This window comes from Rhamphochromis longiceps, linkage group LG20, assembly GCF_057381845.1.
Source record: "Rhamphochromis longiceps isolate RC_006_pf linkage group LG20, R_longiceps_female_GT1.1, whole genome shotgun sequence".
NCBI lineage: Eukaryota > Metazoa > Chordata > Actinopteri > Cichliformes > Cichlidae > Rhamphochromis > Rhamphochromis longiceps.
Window position 1 is genome coordinate 30,681,450 of NC_140576.1, and position 21,323 is coordinate 30,702,772.

At 40.0% G+C, this 21,323-nt stretch overlaps 1 protein-coding gene across 1 annotated transcript in view; it reads left to right on the forward strand.

The window, feature by feature from the left end:
• The first annotated feature begins 351 nt into the window (after nucleotides 1–351).
• Nucleotides 352–21,323, forward strand: part of arhgef10lb (Rho guanine nucleotide exchange factor (GEF) 10-like b) — a 37,804-nt gene continuing 16,832 nt past the window's right edge. Inside the window, exons 1-12 of the mRNA XM_085394574.1 lie at nucleotides 352–529; nucleotides 1,279–1,392; nucleotides 1,622–1,730; nucleotides 3,206–3,309; nucleotides 4,608–4,685; nucleotides 5,054–5,233; nucleotides 6,819–6,935; nucleotides 11,334–11,426; nucleotides 13,228–13,398; nucleotides 14,118–14,263; nucleotides 15,093–15,259; nucleotides 16,653–16,768. Coding sequence (XP_085250700.1) covers nucleotides 1,634–1,730; nucleotides 3,206–3,309; nucleotides 4,608–4,685; nucleotides 5,054–5,233; nucleotides 6,819–6,935; nucleotides 11,334–11,426; nucleotides 13,228–13,398; nucleotides 14,118–14,263; nucleotides 15,093–15,259; nucleotides 16,653–16,768 — 1,269 coding nt within the window. The 5' untranslated portion in view covers nucleotides 352–529; nucleotides 1,279–1,392; nucleotides 1,622–1,633. The remainder of the gene's footprint in view (nucleotides 530–1,278; nucleotides 1,393–1,621; nucleotides 1,731–3,205; nucleotides 3,310–4,607; nucleotides 4,686–5,053; nucleotides 5,234–6,818; nucleotides 6,936–11,333; nucleotides 11,427–13,227; nucleotides 13,399–14,117; nucleotides 14,264–15,092; nucleotides 15,260–16,652; nucleotides 16,769–21,323) is intronic.

Below are 21,323 nucleotides of genomic sequence, written 5' to 3' on the forward strand. Positions count from 1 at the left end.
TAAAAACAGCATTCATGTTTTATTGTGGTTGGAGTTAAGAATATTTTACAAGTGCAAAATGATGAACTGAAAGAGAGAAACTGCAGAGTTGGTCATAATTCTCTTTATTTTTTTCATTATAGGCAGATTCAACCTTTGTGGAAAAAGTCCAGCAGTGTCAGGATTAGCTTTAAACGATTCATAGTTTTTCAGCCCAAAAATCACTTTGCTAAGGAATAACTACATCTGTTTTAAACTTCTGTGTGAATCAACCCGAGAATGATGAAAAGAGGAAGTGATTTATTTCTGGCAGTCCCTCACCATGTCAGCACTTCTGTCTTCTGCTTTTGTCACCATGTGCTGTAACTTGCTGTTGGACTTTCGCCGCTCAGTGTTTTGAAAAGGGTAAAATGTAACTTGAGTAATTTGACTTGGTTAGTGGGGAGAATTTGTAAAGTTCGGAATATTGAATAAGGAGTTCATCAGCTGGGTCAACACAACACGGAATCTCTTTACTTTGGATAAATAAAGTGGTTTGTGTGAACAGAAGGTAGGTGTCTTAAAACTATATACAAAGGAAATATGAACAATTGCTAGAGACAGATATTATGATTAACTTTCTCTTAGAGAATATATGCAACAATAAATCTTAATGTTATGCTTTTTTATTAGATTTGTCAGTCCATGTTTTAAGATGTTAAAGTTCATGTGTGTCTGTAGTTTCTTGCCAAGCCAAGTTTAGATCTCAGTTTCACATACATTTCCTTCATTGTAAATGTGTTTCTTTAGAGTGATGGCCCTCTACCCTCACATTAAAGTCACTTTCATTTAGTTAGATATAACAGTTTCCCACATGAACCACAGTCATTTATCTGCCAAATGGAAGGTTTGTGATTTGATCCCTAAAACAAAGTGTTGAAAACATACAAAATAATGCATCATCACTGTGTGTGTGATCCATCGACTGTCTGAATGTGGCTTCTAATATTAAAGAAAATCCCAAATAAATTCAAACTTGTACATTCGCTCAGGATGAATGTATGTAAACTTCTGACAACTACTGTATGTGCAGAAGTATTGATCAGATGTGTATAAAACTTTGCAAAAACATCAATATTGTTAAGTTTATTTAACAAAGACCTAGGCAGCGGTTCATTTTCTGGGTATGTGGGAAACCTACTAACATGTGTCTTTAACTGAACTTCTTGTCGTATTGTGTTGTGTTTATTGATATGAGTTGTCAGGCGTGTCAAAGTTAAACTAATGCTGTGTCTCTGCCTCCTGATGTTCAACTGTCAGCTGCCTGCAGATGTGCCGGGGCTCAAAGACCTTTGTGCTGTCACCAGGAGAGAGCTGGCTTTGTGTATCAGTATGCCTCTTTTTGCCCACATCAGACAGACCTGTGACACTAAGGTAGTGCTAGTCACTTCAGCTGTTTGTCTCTTCCATCTTTGAACAAACTACTTTTTACTCTGACTGTTAATCAGATAATCTTAAATGACTTCAGATAGATATGGTTTTATTTTGCTTTTGCCAGAAATGAAATAAACCCCAATAGTATTTTGATACAATACAAGTGGTTTAATTTTTTCAGATTTGAATTTGAAGTAACCATGGTTACACATCTGTTCTTGTATTCCAGGTTCAGTAATTGATGAAAGCAGCAAGAAACGGTACCAAGGAGGGTTTAGGAAGGAGAAAGTTAGCAATGATTCGCAAAGTGTCATTCCTACAGAGAAAAGACTCTACAGGTATAGAATTGGAGCTGGGATTAATCCTTAAATAATTCATTAATAATTAAAAATGAAAATTATAACGTTCTTTAAAAAGTTTTTGGCCTGAGTTGCAAGTTTTCCAAGATTCAAGTCTATGATGTTCATTTTGTAAATAATGGGCCTATTTGAGTCATGATTTAGAGTGTTGCTACCTTGTAACTGATAACTTGCTACCTTATGTACAAACGTCCTCTTTTACAGCCAGCCCATTACCAGTCACTTTTGGATCCAACACCAAGGGTGCCAAACCGAGGGTGCAAACAATAGTTAAAAAAACAGCTGATGTCACCATTACTATTTTTACTTTTGTACAGGGTACGGCAGAAACCTGTCAACATTCTTTTTAACATTTAGCATATAAAATAATAAAAATTATAATTACATGCCTTTGGAAATTCATGTCCGGGGTTCAATTCCCAACCAGGGTTCTGCATCCGGTAAGGATTCCTAGGCTAGACCCCTCATGCTAATGTACCCTATCTCAGATATGAGTGGGAAAGAGATAGCTGAAGCCAGACAAGAAGCTGACTGCACTCCATGAGCCTCTGACAGCACCAACGAACCAGGTGCTGAAAGGTGAGAGACACCCGGATTGGCTTACTGAAGGTTGGACAGTCCTGATCCCCAGAAGGAACAGCTCCCATCAAATTACCGGCAGAAAACCTGCCTCAATACCACATGGAACCATTGTGGAAGAACAGGCCACTGCACGGTATGTACCCCTGGCAGGAGGTGGCTGACATCCAGAAATCCTACCAGTGGCTGAACAAAGCTGGACTGAAAGACAGCACAGAGGCACTAATCATGGCAGCGCAGGAACAAGCTCTGAGCACAAGATCCATAGAGGTTGGGGTCTATCACACCAGGCAAGACCCCAGGTGCAGGCTGTGTAAAGATGCGCCTGACACAATCCAGCACATAACAGCAGGGTGCAAGATACAAGCAGGCAGGGCTAGTGGCCGGCATACCAAGTGCTAGCAACATCAGAACGGAGGAACATGAAAAGCTGGGGAGGTACCAAGGACTCAGAGAAGAACTTAAGATTTGAAGGATGAAGGCAACAGTGATCCCAGTGGTAATTGGAGCACTTTGTGCAGTGACCAAGTGCAAGTGGCTCCAGCAGATCCCAGGAACAGCATCTGAGATCTCTGTCCAGAGCGCAGTCCTAGGAACAGCTAAGATACTGAGCAGGACCCTCCAGCTTCCAGGCCTCTCGTTAAAGATCCGAGTTTGAAGGATAAAGACCGCCTGCAGGGGCGAGGGGGGAATTTAGAAAAGTGACTACACATGTGTGTATGTAAGTGTGTGAGATTTATAATAATAAAATGCTCTTTATATGAATAACATATTCAGTTACAGTGATGGAAAAGAAGACAGTAGTTAATAAATGAGCCAGGAAAGGCAGTAAATGACTTGTGATGCAAACACTCTCTGGTTGTTTGATTTTGCAGGTGATGGAAAAGATGATGCCGGTTACATAGATGTGTTTTTGTGTGAGGTAAAACACCCTCCACCACAACTCTGCCCCATGCCAGAGGGACTCAGCAGTCAGCAGGTGTGCATGTCAGCATATGTTCACTAATCTGTATTTCTGCTGACTTATTGGTTCTGTACTGTAGGGCTATCTTTGACATTTTTGATACTTCACACTTGGAGACGCTGAGATGATTTTGCATATCCATCTCCTGCTTTGTGAGCATCAACAATTGTTTTTCTCAAGTCTAAGCAGAGTTCTTTTGTTTTTGCCATGAGGCTTTCTCAGGTGACAGCTCAAACCCTGCTGATTTTTTTTTCTAAAATAATTGTTATTGAGTGCAAAAAAACATTTTTTGCTTTAAAAAAAACCTAGTAGATTTAGAAATGCTATGTTGAAAATCCCTTGCTCTCTTTAAACACATAGGGGTCTAGTAATTTAGTCCTCATCCTTTAGTCGTCACCCTGCCAGGTGGGATGAAGACGACGTAGGAGCTCCAAATTAATACCATAGGTGTATCTATTAAAAATCTCAGGCGAGTTTGAATGTCAATGACCTCGATCTTAAGGTCACAATAAATTTTCTGCTAATCGTATGAATGAAATAATAAGGCATGGTAGATATCATAGATGTGTCATACATGTGTTTAGTTGGAGGCTGAGTTTCAGTGCCAGGTGCTTCTGTGTTATTCCATGACATATTCAACACATAAAAGGAATTCATGCCAAGTAGTGAACTTGTGGTAGCTACTTACAGTAAAACGTTATTATTCTATCAACAACAGATGATTATCCTCAAAAAGACTTTGAAAAAGACCTGATTTCACAACTGTGACCCTAACCTAATGGAGATTTGTGTATGGACTGGTAAATGTATGGCACTTTTCTGCTCTAACTGAGCACTTAAAGTGTTTTTTTTTACTACAGGTCACATTCATAGTTTTCTAGTTTTCACACACACACACACACACACAGTTGCACAGTTACTGATTGATGCATCAGTAACTGTCACTTGCCCAAGGACATTGCAATAGTGTATTGAGGCAGCTTGGCATATAGTTACCAACTACTCTATGCTACTGAGCCACAGCCACCTACACTTACTGCAAGGTCAAAGTTATTTAAGCATTCTTAACATGATCATGTTTTCTAGGATGTTTAAAACAAATAATTTAACATGAACTACTTCAAATAAATATCAAACAACTGTGGCTGAAGTTTAAGAAATTTTGTCCTCCCTGTTGTTCCATATTTCTGCATTCGTCTTGACTCATCATCTACAACTTTTCTAAAACTGAAACTGTTTGCGCATGTTTTTATTGTTAATATTTACGGTCATTGGTTTGCTGGATCCATTTCACTTATTGGTGCTTCGTTCAGGTTGTCAGACGTCTCATCCTCAGATCCATTGTGCAAAGTGAGAGCAGCTACTTGGACTCTCTCAAACGAATCCTTCAGGTGAGACACGTTTCTCTTCAGGTGTTGTCAGTGTGGAACTCAGTCACGAATTTTATATTTTTTATATTATATCCAAATTTTGCATTTTAATATAAAGGTTAATTATAAATGTTCAGTGTTCATCTGAGCACTTTGGGGAACTCACTCTAAAACTTTAATTACTTTATACTTAAGCAGAAAAAACTTCAGCCATCAGAAATATGACATCCCAATTTCTAATATTTAACATTGTGGGTCATTATTTAGCAGATGAATTCATCATGGATATCAAAATGCAAAGTATACAGTTTAAGCACTGTTTGGGTAACCTAACAGAACCATAACCACAGATATGCAGTATACCAGACTGGTCTGTCTTTGTCCTTCAGGAGTACCAGAAGCCTTTGCTGGAGACACAGTCTGTGATTTTAAACCCAAAGAAGGTGCGTCAGATCTTTCACCGCCTGCACGAGATCTATCAGTGTCACTGCATGTTCCAGATTGCCCTTGCATCCCGCGTGGCCGAGTGGGATCAAAGTGAAAAGATAGGAGACTTGTTTGTGGCTTCGGTCAGTTGACATTTTCTTCCTAATTTCTCTTTTTAATTTCTGTCATCCTTCACCTTTAAGTGAAGTGTCCATCATCACACTACTAAAGTCTCTTTCAAGTCATTTAAACTCCACACAACCTGCTCATAACATCGTTTTTGTAAAGCTGAAGTCTCTGATTCTAAGCCGAGGTAATCTCAGTGATGTATTAGGCATAGGGGTTGTCAGACCATCATGGCTGTGCTATTTCCTGATTTTAGTGACATAATATTATTATCTGATAGATGCCTCTCTGCCTGACAGGCATACTGAAATATAGAAGGTGAAAGCATTTATGGAGCAAGATTGTGGTCAAAAGTTTAATTAATTTGAAAAAGTTATTTGAAAGTGAAATTCTACGTTTTCATGTTTTAAAAGAAAGTGAAAAAAACATAAACTGTTTTATTTTAAATAAACTATTCGTTTTAATGCAAGTATTTTTTTCCAATTTATTTTTAGCTTTAAATTCACTTTTCTTTGTTTCAAATCTCATTTGATCTCATCCAGTTTCAGACCCTTTTTTCAGTTTCCCTAATTTTGTGTTGTGAGCGTGTATCAAAAGGGAGAAGCAGAATGTAGACTAATGACTGACATCTCCTGTTGTCATGGTTAGCACTGTGTGACAGGCAGAGGTCGGACCCAAATGCAGGACGTGTAACACAAAGTGATGAATGAAAAGAGGCAGCTTTACTGCTGTAAAGTTAGAAAAATTGAACATAATGAACACAAGATGATAGACTGTCAAAATAAAACAGGAAACACTCTGAGACACAGACTAAGACACACAGGCTTGACACTGGCGACCAGGGGAGAAACAGACATGAGAAAATAGTCGACTAGGGAGACAGAAAAGGAAGACCTAACACGGACATAGCAGATAAACGAACATGAAGACAAGGGTGACTAAATGAGAAACATGGAACACAGGGGAAGCACAGTAACATACAACTACACACAAAAAAATAAATATAACACAAGGCGAAAACTAAGAGAACCAGAAATACCAGTGATTAAACTAGTAACCTAAACAATGCCAGATAAAGCCTAAGGAACATAGAAACACTGGGTCACAGACCAGGACCATGACAGCTGTGACACTAAAACTAAAAGTCAGTTTAAGGGGATCACTTTTATGCTGTCCCTGGATGCAGCAGTGAGTTTTATGTTAAGAAACTGAGGCTATGCTGTCCACTTTTACTGTCTGACTCTTTAGCAGTAAGTGGCTGTTTGCCTAACTGCACTCAAATGGGGAAAATCCACCCGTTAGCCGTAATGTTCTGTTTTGTAAAGCACTTTATAAATAAGAACAGTCATTTTCAAATAACTTTTTCAAATGAATAAAACTTTTGACCCTGACTTAGCTCCATAGTGAGTCAGTCTGTTAGAGTGGGAGCTCCGTGTTTCAGAGGGCAGTCAGAATAACCTATGATGGCTAATGGTTTGACAAAAATATTGACTCGTCAACCATTTATTTACTTTGTAGTTCCACATGTTGAATTACTGTGAATCTTATCATACAAATATTGTGGCGAAGCAGAGTCCTTATGTCACAATGTTTCCTTCACAGTTTTCAAAGTCCATGGTTCTGAACGTGTATAGTGACTACATCAATAACTTCACCAGCGCCATGGCTCTTATCAAGAAGGCCTGCTTGTCAAAACCTGCTTTCTTGGACTTTCTTAAGGTGCTCACACTGCACATTTACACCACATTGTCAAATGTGACAAATGACAAACGGAACCGATTACATGTTCCCTCCCTTCAGGGGAGAACTAAGAAGAGTAGGATTGTTAACTGGATTTAAAATCAAATTATACCAAATGATAAACAAGTGTGACCTTTTTAAAAGTGCAGTTTAAATGAAAATAATGTGAAAAGCTGTAAAGTGAAAAGGGTGGCATGGTGGTGGATGGTTGGTGCATTTGTCACCTTGCAGCTAAATGTTTCCTGGTTTGAATTCGAGATGAGGCCTTTCTGTGAGGAGTTTGAAGGTTATCCATGTGCTTGTGTGGGTTTTTGCCAGGTATTCCCATTTCCTTCCGCAGTGCAAAGACATAGACTTAAGGTTAACTGGTGATCATGAATTGGCCATGAGAGTGAGACAGATGAATAAAGTCTTACAGGAATAGCTAAAATGTGACTTGGAGTGGAATCAGCTATGAGTGAGTATAATATCAGAACAGGCTGTGCTGATATGAGGAATTATGGAAATTCTAATGTTTTGTTAAGTTCCCATATCCTGAGAATACATGGTTTATAAGGTTATGAGATTTTTTATGAACTTAGAAGTGTAAAGTTTGAGCTGTGAGCACCTGAAGCCTCTTACTCTCAGCACTGTTCCAGCCTTTTGGCAAGAAGATGGGCTCCCTTACAAGCCAGCAGCAATTTCCCCTTCTTTCTATGTTGAAAGCAAGTAGCTGAAGACCATGACCGCCCACATCCAGAAGTGTAACCCAATATTCATTTTATCCATTGACATTTTAAAAAGTACTTGCATAGTTTTAATATTTGAACCGTCGCCGGGGCTCCAGCACCCTGCCACGGTCCTGGAGGAACATACCACATTCTGGTAAGGTGTCATGCAGACCCTGGTTCTCCCCGTGGCATTGTTGGAGGCAGAGTGGGTGGAGGTTAGATGTGTTCATGGGGATATTCACAATTACCCCACTTGTGCTGCTGCTATTGGAATACAAGGGCAACATGCATAGAGTAAAGGCAGCAGTTTGCTCGCACCTGTCGCATCCCCTAATTCTGGGAACCGATTGGCTGCGATTCACCCCACGGAAGATTTTCCACTGGACTAATCTTGTGATGACACCCTACACTCAACCTTTGACCAAGTGATAGAAATTGATGGTCACTCGGCGCGCCCTGATGATGCGCGGACCGCACTTTGTATTGTTAAATGATAGGCTTTATCGAGTGAGTCGTGACACTTGTACAGAGGAGGAACACACCTAGTTGTTAGTGACTAAGAGCCACCGGGAAATGATTTTCAAGACAGCTCATTATAACCCCATGGCAGGGCATATGAGATATGACAAAACTCTGGAAAGAAGAATGGCCAAATGGCAAAAATAATAAAGGAAGTGAAAAAAGGAAAATGTGCAGATAAATAATAAATGGGAAAGGAACTACTCATTCCAAGATGGCTGCGCACACGGACATGAAAAACATGAAAAACAAACTGGACCAGAAGCTGCAGCTTACCTTTGACTGCTCCTGAGTGGGGAGCATGCTCCCTTACTGCTTGGGTGTTTGATATGCAAAGGCCACTACTGAGAACAGGAGGGGTAACAAAAGAATCAGTGGCTGCCCTCTGCCGAGGCCATCACCAGCTCCTTCTGTCTCAGGAAATCTAGGGCACTCACAGGTGACCCCAATCCAGGGCACTCACAGGTGACCCCAATCCTGCCCACTGACCCACCAATCTGAGCCATGGTTGGAGTAACCCTCATCACTCAGGCCACACTCACACACAGACTTTACTCAGACCAAGTCCTCTTGCACTACTTCCAAACACTTTGGAACCTGTCCTCTAATGTTTGCCTTTTCTATTGAATGCCTTTCTCTTGTTTTGCATATATTTGCATATGGAGCTTGCAAAGAAAAGCGTCTGGACTTCTTTAAGTTGCTTGAAGACGTTTCACCTCTCATCCGAGAAGCTTCTTCAGTTCTAAGGTCAAATGGTGGAGAGTCCCAGATTTAAACCTAGTGGGAGTATCCCCCCACAGAGGGACAAAAGGACCCCCTGATGATCCTCTAATCGCCTGAGCCAAGGTGTGAAACTGGGTGTGGGTCCCAATCAGCCAGGGTTTCGGGTGAGCTCATTGTGAAACCTGGCCCCACCTTATCATGCGAGGTCAGATGGCCCAGGATGTGAGTGGGCATTAAGGCGTCTGGGGAGGGAACTCAAAACTGGATTATAGATGGCAGAGAGTTGGTGTCGTAAACCACCGCCTCTGTTCAAAGATGGTCGCTCACAGTCGCTCACATAGGTGGCTTCTTTCACTCCTCTTTCAAACCATCTGTCCTCTCTGTCCAAAATGTGAACATTGGCATCCTCAAAAGAGTGTCCTTTATCCTTAAGATGCAGATGGACAGCTGAGTCTTGTCCTGTGGAAGTGGCTCTTCTGTGTTGTGCCATGCGCTTGTGAAGTGGCTGTTTGGTCTCTCCAATGTAGAGGTCTGGGCATTCCTCGCTGCACTGCACAGCATACCCCACATTGTTAAGTCTGTGTTTTGGAGTTTTGTCTTTCGGGTGAACCAGTCTTTGTCTGAGCATGTTGCTGGGTCTGAAATGCACCGGGATGTCATGCTTGGAGAAAACTCTCCTGAGTTTTTCTGATACACCGGCTGGGCCATCTGACCTCAGGAATTCGCATGATAAGGTGGGGCCAGGTTTCACAATGAGCTCACCCGAAACCCTGGCTGATTGGGACCCACACCCAGTTTCACACCTTGGCTCAGGCGATTAGAGGATCATCAGGGGGTCCTTTTGTCCCTCTGTGGGGGGATACTCCCACTAGGTTTATATCTGGGACTCCTGACCATTTGAGAGGTGAAACGTCTTCAAGCAACTTAAAGAAGTCCAGACGGTTTTCTTTGCAAGCTCCTTTGACTACAATGACCTGGATGACTGAGAACCTTCACAGATATATTTGCATATATATACCTGTGTGTGTATAATATATATACTCAGGACTAGGGATGGGTATCGTTTAGGTTTTATCCGATACCAGTACCAAACTGGTACTTTTGAAACGGTGCCGGTGCTTAAACGGTGCTCAAACCGGTGCTTAAAGAATGGAGAACACAAAATTGGTCCAAAAACCTCACGTTCAGCTGTTTTTTTTTGTAAAAAGATAACAATGTTAGCCTTTTCTGCAGCTATAGGGCATATATGGTATCACTCTTGGCTGGAAGCAGTGCTTAAACAATGGAAAAAACACAAACTTTGTCCAAAAACCTCTCATGTTTGACTGTTTTACACTTTTTTTTTGTCATTTAAGCCTTTTTGGCCAGGGTGAAGGGAGTATCTGCCATCAAACAAGAAGACAGCCGCATGTAACTACGACGGTGTTTGCTAGTTCACCTTACAGGCGTTAATTTAATAACGTGTTTAGCCTTATTGGGCCGGGTTTAAAAGAGAGACATCATCCACCTGTTCGCCGCTCAGAACTGGTGCCGTTTATGTCAGAACCGGTGCCGTTTATGTCAGAACCGGTGCCATCATGGCACCGGATACCGGTACCCATCCCAACTCAGGACCTTACTGCGAAGTAACAGTGCTAGACACTTCACCACTATGCCACACTGAAAGAAAGAAAAATACATAGAAGTAAAATTCCCAAACATATAATCTGTAGTTATTTAATAGTGTTGTCAGTGTTACAGACTATAGAACACTTATGAACTTCAACTGAAACATTCAACTACAGCATCTGCATGAATACCATGACATCTTTATTGAAACACATATGCACATTATTCTCCGTCTTTTCAGACAAACAATACAAACAGTATAATGTGCCACAGCCACTGTTTGGCCACCTGTGCTATTTAACTTTAATATTTAATATGAAATCATTTTAAAATGCAGCAGCACAAAATGCAGTCAATTTGAGAGAAGAGAATCCTCTATATGCCTAAGAAACAGTCTGCTTTGATGATCAACTTTTTCTGCTTTCCTGAGGAACATCATCTGTGGTTCTTTTACCCACACCTGGAAATCTCAGAATAAGGAAGGGGGAAACTGTGAATCAGCCACTGAGATCAGCAGCAGACTTTCAATATCAAGAGTTAATACATATTTGAAAATGACTCAGCTCTGTAGTGTTGTACAGCAACCGTGGAAGACGAGGAAATCCTCCCCATTCTTCCCAGCATGCTACATACAGGCATAGGGCAATATTCCATGTGGACCATAATCAAGTGGTTGTAGGATCTCTAACTGTTAGTTACAACCATTTACCTCAAGTGATCAAGTGATCTTGGAAAATACAATACTTTGTTTTGAAACATGAAGCACTTCCTATTTTAAGCTCAGTGGAAAAAAAAACTCTTTTCTTTCGACCTTTAGAGGAAGCAGGCATCAAGCCCAGACAGAATCACCCTATATGGCTTGATGGTTAAACCTATTCAGCGCTTCCCACAATTCATTCTGCTGCTACAGGTGAGTGACTGATGACACACCAGTGACTGCATCACTCTGATCCCTTGTTAGCATGTCTCAACCTCTGCACTCGTGGGTCATGACCATGGAACGCAAGCTGAAGGTTCAGGTTACAGTTATTACTTATTTATCCAAATCTTACAAGGCAAGCGAAGCAACCAGTTGATGAAATGCAGTTTAAACAGATGACTTGCATGCTAAATAGGAAATGCTGACTTTTAGAAAAGGTGTGTGGTCAAGTGTACATGTCAATTCATACTGAAACTTACCGACTCTTCTGGAATACTGTAAGGCTGAAAAAGTTACACTGAAACTTTCTGATGAAAGGAAGTGAAAGGCAGTTCTCGCCACTGTCTACTCCAGTGCACTGTGCATTCAGCAAGTAGTACTGTACCAGAAAGCTGGTTTTTCAAAACCCCATTCAAAAAAGTGAAACGAATTGCATGAATATTTAATATTACACTCAGTTAGAGTACACGTCAGTACATAGTTAATCTGCATGACATAAAAAAGTTAGCCTATTGTTTGTGAATATAAGTGACAGTAACAGCTAAATAGGTAACAATGCAACAATTGTTGTTCTAAATAGTCTCCAGCTCCCCTATAAACTGGTCGAAATCCACTATTTTACCACTCTGTATGGATGAGGAGGATGTGGCAGATCTTGTTTCGCCCCATCACCTTCAAACAGACAATATTAGATATTTAGGTATTAAAGTTTCCTCCAAGCTGACAGAATGAATGATGAATTTCACTCCCTTGTTTAAATTTATCCCAGAGGATTTAAACCCCTGGATCAACCTACCTATATCACTTAGTGGAAGGATAGCAACAGTTAAAATCTCAGTCCTTCCAAAATTCTATTATGTATTGTCAGTGATCCCTGTATCTCCTAAAACCTCCTTGTTCAAGTCTATTAAGTCATCTCTGTCAAAATTTTGTTGGAAAAATAAAACTCCCCATATCAAATTGTGCAAAAACAAAAATCTCCAGGAGGTCTAGAAGCAGCAAATATAGAATTATATTATTTAGCTAATCAGCTAAAATATCTTATTAAATGGTTTAATCCTCAATCCAAATTGTTCTGGTTACAAACTGATCGAGCATTATGCCGAGACATACTTTTATTGAATCTCCCATTCATCAGACAAACTTTTCACAGCATATCCATAGAGTCATCTCTGTCAGCCTGGTGGGAAATATTACCAACTCCACAGCCTCACCATCTCCTTACTCTCCTATTTGGAATAACCCAGATAATCAACCAAAAAAAAAAAACCCCCATTAAACTTCACCTCTTCGAAAATCAGAGGAATTACACATCTTTGTCACTTTACCCAAAATAAGACTTTTATTAATTTTTACAATTTAATTCAGGTCTTTGGCAATGGCAATTCAGTTTCTTGAGTACTTTTAATTAAAATCAGGGTAACTTTAAAAAACAATGGCTTCAAGGAGGAAGTGTTACAAACCCTTGGTTCAGAGAGAGGATGAACTGAGGGGCTGCACTAAACGTGATATAAGACGAACAAAGACTATTTGTCTGTCAGTCATTCTGCTCTAGTCCAAAAATAAAATAAGGACTCAAGAGAATGGGCAGACTTTAAATGATTAAATAATATTTAATCTTTCCTTTTTTAACCCACTCACTTAAATGTAAGGTTGTATTTGGTAAAATACTATTGTCAAGTGAAAGGTTTTCTATATTTTCTGTCTTTATAATGAGTTCTCTCTATGGACTATTAAATTCTCTGTCACCATAAGATATGTTATATGAACAGTCTCTGCTGTGTTGCATCAGGACATGTTGAAGAACACTCCAAGGTCCCACAGTGACCGGCTGCCCCTGCAGCTGGCTCTGACTGAGCTTGAGACCCTGGCCGAGAAACTCAATGAGCAGAAACGTCTGGCTGATCAGGAGGCTGAGATCCAGCACTTAGCTCACAGCACTGGGGAACGCAATCTCAACAAGGTGACAACTATGCATTTATTTATGCAAACATAAGCTGTTCATGAAACTTGCGGGTAAATTTGAGATAATGGCATGACCACATATATTCAGAAGTCACCAGAAAGTCCATTCACTTTCCTTTGTCCAATCAATCTTTAAAAGCAAAGCTCCAGTTGTATGGATGCAAAGAACAAGCTTCTCTTACATTTTTGAAAATGGTGTAAGGAGATTCCACAATCTGTGGGAGAATCTCATCTGATAGACTTTATTTGCATTACCCAGCATGAATTTGCATAGATGTTTGATTTTTGAGTCCTCTTTCATTTTTCTAGCTGGACGTTGAAAGTACATGGTTGGGTGGGTTCATCCTCCAGCATGTGTTCAGCTAAATTAATTTGTATTGCTCATGGTACCTCTGGGCAGCTGACGGAAGATCACCAAAGTTCTCTATTCAAGCTGAATTTAACACTAGTCTAGTAACCAATGGGTTACCTTAATATGGGATAAAATAAATGAGAAAATTTGTTTCTCAAGGAATTTGATATCTTCAGCTAATCAGCACCATGCCAAACTGTCTGCAGATATGAAGGTGTACTTTGTCAGCTCTTAGCTTGTGACATGAATCTTACCTGGGATAAAACTACTCTGAAACTTGATTTCAGTGAAGACATTTCTTGATTTCTGTAGTTTCAAACATTATGTAAGAATACTTTGTAATCAGTGACCTGCATTGTTTTTAGCTGCTGAACTCAGAACAGAGGCAGCTGATTCATTGTGAACTTCTTACTGAGATAGTTTTTGGGGATAAAGGTCAAGTTATCAAGTCAAAGGAGCGGAAGGTCTTTCTCATCAACGACACCCTCATTTGTGCCAATGTGAACCTGAAGTAAGTACCAAACCTCTTTAATCCCAAACTTTACTCCTAGGTGTTTCTGAATATCCTGACTGGTGCGATACGTATAGTGACCAAAGTCATCTTGTGGTGATTGTTGTTGTGAATTGGCACTATATGAATAAAATAGAATTCAATTAAAATTAACTGAATGGTTGGAGTGAATTTGCAATTACCCAGCTGTTATTATTTGGGATATTATACAAGTTCGTCTCGTAGGGTTCTCAGAGCTTGAACAGGTACTAAAAGAAAGCCATGTCAACTACAAATATTGGTGTTATTATTGGTTTTATCTCCCCATTATTATTATTATTATTAATATTATTATTATTATTAATTTATTTATTTATTATTTACCAGGGGAAACTGGACTTGTATTCTGCTTTGGCTCTGCTGCCACAGGGACAAATACTTTTTGGCCAAAGTGTATTTAAGATACTAAATATGGAATTTGCCCTGATACATCAATTGGTGTAGGACTGTGTGTGCAATAGTCCTTAGGCATCGATAAACGCTCTTTATGAGAATGCTTGTGACTGGGTGAATGAGATTTGCAGTAGAAAGTGGTTTTAGTGCAGGGTTGAGTTGAAATAATGTATGTATTGGTATCAGTCTGTTTACCTGCATACGTAGATATACTTCCAACACAACCCCTCGGTTGACTTATTGAGTTAATAACCATCTTTACATATGTTACTAAGTGTCAGTGAATCTAGATAAGAAAAACATTTCCTAGACAAGCTGCAGTTACGCCATAGCTGTTGTGTCCTGCTGAGACCCCCAGTCCCTTGTTGTAAATGTTTGCAATATATTTGTCCACCAGGGGTCCCCCTGACATCAACACCCTGGTTCCTGTTGGTCCTAAGTACACAGTGAAGTGGAGTGCTTCTCTGCTGCAGACTCAGGTGGTGGAGGTGGGGCAAGATAGTCTGCAGGGCAAAGACGGTGTCATCACAGCCAGATGTCACAGCTCTACTGCCAGCATCACTGGTATCATATCCACATCTCATTATCTGAGCTACCACACAGATTGCTGTGCAGTATACTAAAAGCAAGCAAATATTAAGAATTTGATTGGGAATTATTCCAAGCTATCTGTTTTAAAGTACTGTGTAAAGGTCTTGAGCCAGGAGTCATAATTATGACAGAATCACAACAGTGTGCCTTTCTATAGAATACTGATATGAATATATTAGTGCTGTCCGTGTTATGGTGCTATGGTGTTAATGTCATTTTAACAAGATTAACGCTGACAGCACTAATTGAATATATGTTTGCAGAAAATATAAACACAGGCTGTGCACACTGAACAACCACACAGAAAGTGATGCTTGTGTTCTATGATTATTGCTGACTTTTATTTCTGAACATGAACGCATAAAACAATTATTTCACTGCACTGCTAATGTTCTTATATAAAATGGAAAATCGAAATTTATATGCGCTCTGAGTGCAAAGCAATATATACACTACCAGAGTGAGAGGCACCCTGAACCCAAACAACTACCACAGCATTCTGCAGCACCATGCAGTACCCTCTGGTATGAGCTTAGTTGGTCAGGGGTTCATCCTACAGCAAGATAATGACCCAAAACATAGATCCAAGCTGTGCCAGAACTACCTCAGGAACAAAGAACAAGGTGGTGAGCTTGAAAACACGGAGTGTCCAGACTTAAACCCCATCAAGCTGGTTTGGGATGAACTGGACAGAAGAGTGAAGCAAAGCAACCTACAAGGTCCACATTTATGGGAACTTCTGCTACAGATATGGGAGAATATTTGATTTCTATTGTAGAAAGAAGCCACGGCTGTGTTCAGCTGTTATATCAGGTGCTACTTTGATGAGTCAAAAGTTTAGAATACATTTTGGTCTATAAATTGATTCCATGATTTCTTTTACTCCAATTGCGTATTTGTACTATGCTTTCATTTCAGAGTGCAATGAGACATTAAACTGCATAACTTTCATGAGCCACACCCATTTTCACACCTTGGCTCATGTGATTAGGTAGAGGATCATCAGGGGGTCCTTTGTCCCTCCTTGGGGGATACCCCCATGGGGTTTAAATCTGGGACTCTCCACCATTTGACCCTAGAACTGAAGAAGCTTCTCGGATGAGAGGTGAAACGTCTTCAAGCAGCCTAAAGAAGTCCAGATGCTTTTCTTTCCAAGCTCCTTAGACTACGATGCATGTGCTTGTTGGTTCTGGGGCGTGTGGCTAGATGTTCTGGCCTCCCTCGGGGTGGTGCTCTGCAGTGGCTTGGGAATCTTTGGCATTGGAGGGGGACTTCCCCAAGCACCCACCAGAGGTCCCCTCTGATACTGAAGATGCCTGGTACAAAGCTGTCATAGATGCTAAATGTGACCACGTATGTGTTTCAGGTAAAGTATTGCTTGGCCCTCCAAGATTGTATCAGGAATTGGAAGAGCTGCAGCATGACCTGGCTGTAGTGGAGGAGGTCTCACTGTTGGTTGGCACGCTCCACGGAATCTACCAGGTAACAATATTTATTATTATTTTCACTTTGCTTTATGAATTCAATTCAATTCAGTTCAATTCAGTTTTATTTATATAGCGCCAAATCACAACAACAGTCACCTCAAGGCGCTTTATATTATAAGGTAGACCCTACAATAATACATACAGAAAAAACCCAACAATCAAATGACCCCCTATGAGCAAGCACTTTGGCAACAGTGGGAAAGAAAAACTCCCTTTTAACAGTAAGAAACCTCCGGCAGAACCAGGCTGAGGGTGGGGCGGGGCCATCTGCTGCGACCGGTTGGGGTGAGAGAAGGAAGACAGGATAAAGACATGGTGTGGAAGAGAGACAGAGATTAACCCTTTAGAGCCGATTGGAGCGGGAACGCTCTGTTATGCGTAACTATTTTTAAATCCCAGTAGCACTGCAACCACGTAAGCTAGCGCAAAAATTTTTTTTGCATATGAAACCGGAGGAGTTGTACTTACATCTTATGCCATCAGCTTGTCCTCGGTCACGGTTTCCTTCCACATAAAGCTTTGCAAAAACTGCATAAAAAGCGCTTGCAGGAACAAAAACATAATATTCCAGAAACACGCTTTACCGATCCGATCAGCTGTCCATAACACTTCCTACGTTGGAATAGACGTCAGCGCGAACTTTTGCATTTCCGCCATTACCTGCCCGAAACCGGAAGTGACGTCATTTTCGCGGAAATGTAGTCTTTTTTGCGATCAAGGCCTCAGGGCCTATACTGCTCTTTTTAAAAGTTATCTTTGACTTTATGACTTTCTGTGTCTTTTCTGGGATGCTTAGGACTCATATTGCACTGCTGGAAATAGTTTATTTTGATGCATATGCTGCTTTTTTGCAAATTTGCAGTATAATATTTATTTTCGTTTTTCCTGCAGTGTATAAAAATTGGTGTATTTCAAAAATAAAACTATGAAGACACTCAAAATACATTTCCTGTGGTGGGAAACTATTTTGTGCAACTTTTTTGTATTTACAGTTTTGAGGGATAAGCCTCTTAAATTTCTCTAACTACAAATATATGTTAAAAAATCAAAAACGATTTTAAATTTTTTTGTAGTTTATTGCACTTTTTTGCAATTTATGTAATTACTATGCACTTAATGAATACATATTATTAAAATCTGGGCTATAATGTTTGTATTGATGTATAGCAACTTGAAATGCTCCCAAAAATGGCTCCACAGCATGTAAAAATATAATATAAGCTCTGGCGGACTTGGTTCTATGGTAGGTCTTAAAGGGTTAATAACAAGTGTGATTCAATGCAGAGAGGTCTATTAACACATAGAGAGTGAGAAAGGTGACTGAAAAGGAAAAACTCAACGAATCAGGGTAGTCCCCCAGCAGCCTACGTCTATTGCAGCATAACTAAGGGAGGATTCAGGGTCACCTGGTCCAGCCCTAACTATATGCTTTAGGAAAAAGGAACGTTTTAAGCCTAATCTTGAAAGTAGAGATAGTGTCTGTCTCCCGAATCCAAACTGGAAGCTGGTTCCACAGAAGAGGGGCCTGAAACCTGCTGCTTTATGCAGCAGGTATGTCTTCCTAAAAGTGTTCTGAAAGCATGTGAGATATAGAGATTGGTTGATCACAGCTTTTCTGCTGTTCCATCGATAAATCGACAGATATATTGATGTGTTCCTTCTGAAATTTCACTCTTAAATTTTATGGAAACACTGTCACACTATGTAAAATCACACCTTTTAGTTTTGGTGTCATATTTGGCAAGTGTTAGCACTTTGTAAAAGAGATTTGTTCTGATTTCATTTTACAGTTTTCCTCGATTGCTTACAGATTTTCTCGATTGCTTAAACACATTTCTTGAAACTATGCCTTGTATCCCCAAAACAGTAAGCACAAATCCATAATGTCTCACCCAATTTCCCAAACATCGTATTGTCAGGTCAAAATGAAGCTCTACACTCAAAATCATTCACTCTTGCTGAAAAACCAAACTTTGCCCACAGACATCACACACAAGACCTCAAAAACACACACACGACAACATAGTTGTACACACTGGTGCAATAAATGTAAAACAAGTTACGTTGCTTTTGGTTCTTACCCTCAAAAACCTTTTCACATGATGAACACAAAAGACGCAACCAATGTATATACACGGGCATACGGTTCTCTGTCATACACTTTCCACTGCCATGCCGAAAATAACTCCTCGGGATTAGAAAGGGAGAGTATGCAGGCAGAAAGATGTTAGAAAACCTTGGGTTATTGGTAAACCAGTCTCGAACCAGAGCAGCGTGATGGAAGCTGACAACAAGAACGTAGTGAGGCTGCTCTGGCTGCTGGTTCCCCTCAGTCCCACTGGAACATATGTTGTCTCAGACCACCAAGAAAAGCAAGGAGAAGCATAGTGTTATAGTAGGGTGACCAACCATCCTCTTTTTTTGCACTTGACTTGTAAAAGCCTATGTGATATTTTTTATTTCACCATTCATTAACCGCACATAGAAGGCATCATTTAAATATGTTAACGTTTTCTTTAAGCAACCAGAATACAGTTTTTCTGAATTGCTAAAACACATTTCCTAAAATCTCATCTCTTTGTCTCAAAACACTAAACACAAACTGTAAAATTCAAACTACACACACAAAACCTTTGATTTGTCTTGCAAAACCAAACATTTGACCCCAAACTATTTAAACTTTTCTCAAAATCAAGCACTACTGTCAAAAACCACACAAAACCAGCCAACGTGCAAACACAACTTAGCAACTATTACACACTACAGAAATAAATACAAAACACTGTGAGAAAGCGGGAAAAGAATGTGTATTTATTCATTCATTTATACTTGTACTCACATTTTAACAAAAAAAAAGAAAAAAGAACTGCAATAAAAAAAGTTACATATACATAAAAAAAAATATTTTACAGCATATTCAGATAATTTAATCTGCTTGAAGTAGATTTTCCTGTGTTTAAGAATTTCGGTCATATACTTTCCATCTCCATGCTAAGAAAAACTCCTTGACAGGGTTCAAAAGGGAGAGTATGGTGGAAGAAACACATTGATAAAATGCTGCTCATTGTGAAACCAGTTGCATATTTTTGGACCTCGGTGAAAGCTCACATTGTCCCAAATGATATGGGATGCTCTGCCTGCTCGCGATGTCTCTGCTCAAGCAAAGCATCCTGTAGACCATCCAGGAATGTTGCTAGAAGTTCGGTGTTGTATGGCCCAACAGTAACATGACAGCGGAGAACCCCATAGCTGCTGAAGGCAGCACAGTTACATTTCCACCACGCTGGCCAGGCAGTTCAATAATGGTACGTTGACCTATGACATTGCGACCTTTTCTTCTCCTTTTTGCTAGATTCAACATGTATGTTGTTTTCTATAATCCACTGCTGTGTTCCATGCAGTCGAATTCCATTATTCTGATTGACCATATCCACAATAAGTGTCTCCTGGTGTTGTGAGCGCATTCATGTCCTTCCACCCTCATGTGGCCATCCTTCAATTCTAAACAAAAAACAATTTAGTTATAAGTATACTTGTATACACAGCACATGTATACATCATACTATTCATTTACAGAACTAAAATTAGTTTGTTGTGTACTTGACTCAATGGTTAGGCCTCATGAATACATCTTCGTGGATGAAGCTGTATTCAATCTAGCAAAAAACAAAAGAAGAGGTTGCAACATGTGTTTTCCATTTTGAGTGGTAGAGAGTTAATGATGAAAACAGTGTGTTAGTTGTGTTTAACTTCTGTTGCCTGTGTGCACCATTCTGGATACAAGTGCACCACACTGCTAAATGTGTTTTGTATTTGAGAATGTGTTTAGAGAGTTTTGGTAAACGGGAGATTCAGATTTGCCAACGGTCTCCTAACCACATAAATAGTGTTTAAGATTTTGGCAACTGTGAGATTGATTTGATGAAAGAGTTTTCATAGTTGACAATTTAGTTTTTACAATGGGGTTTAGTGTTTTAGCAATTCAGAAAAACTGTAAATAAAGTTTTTCATGACTGGGCCAAGTGTCCTCCTTTTGGAAATCAAAATATGGTCCCCTTATTTATAGGGTCCTAGAATGGCATGGCAGTGGTGTACCCCTCGTTGGCTGATGCCGGCACAGGGAGCAACATTCCCTCCACGCTGACCAGGGGGCATTTACAATAGCCCAATGGCCAATTATGTTCCTCCACCTCCTCCTCCCTGGTGTCCTAGACCTCCTTCTCCTCCTCCTCCTTGAAATGTCTTTGGATCCATTGTTTCAAACCTGAATGAGCTGACTTTGCCGCTTTTGTCTATCTATCAAAGTTTCTGATTGGTGTGTGATACATTTTGACTTTTAGTGTTTCCACTTCGTTAATTGTGTGCTAATTGAGCTAAAACTGTGCTGATGTGAGTTAGCATTATTGACTGCTAGTGCTTTCTAAGTGACCACATGGTGTCAGCACTGACAAATGTAGGGATTTGTGTGTAGAGTTTTGCAGTAACAGTTCACCACATCTGACTCATGTGGTAAAGCAGGGGCATAGTGTTTATAGCTCAGGGTAATGGGT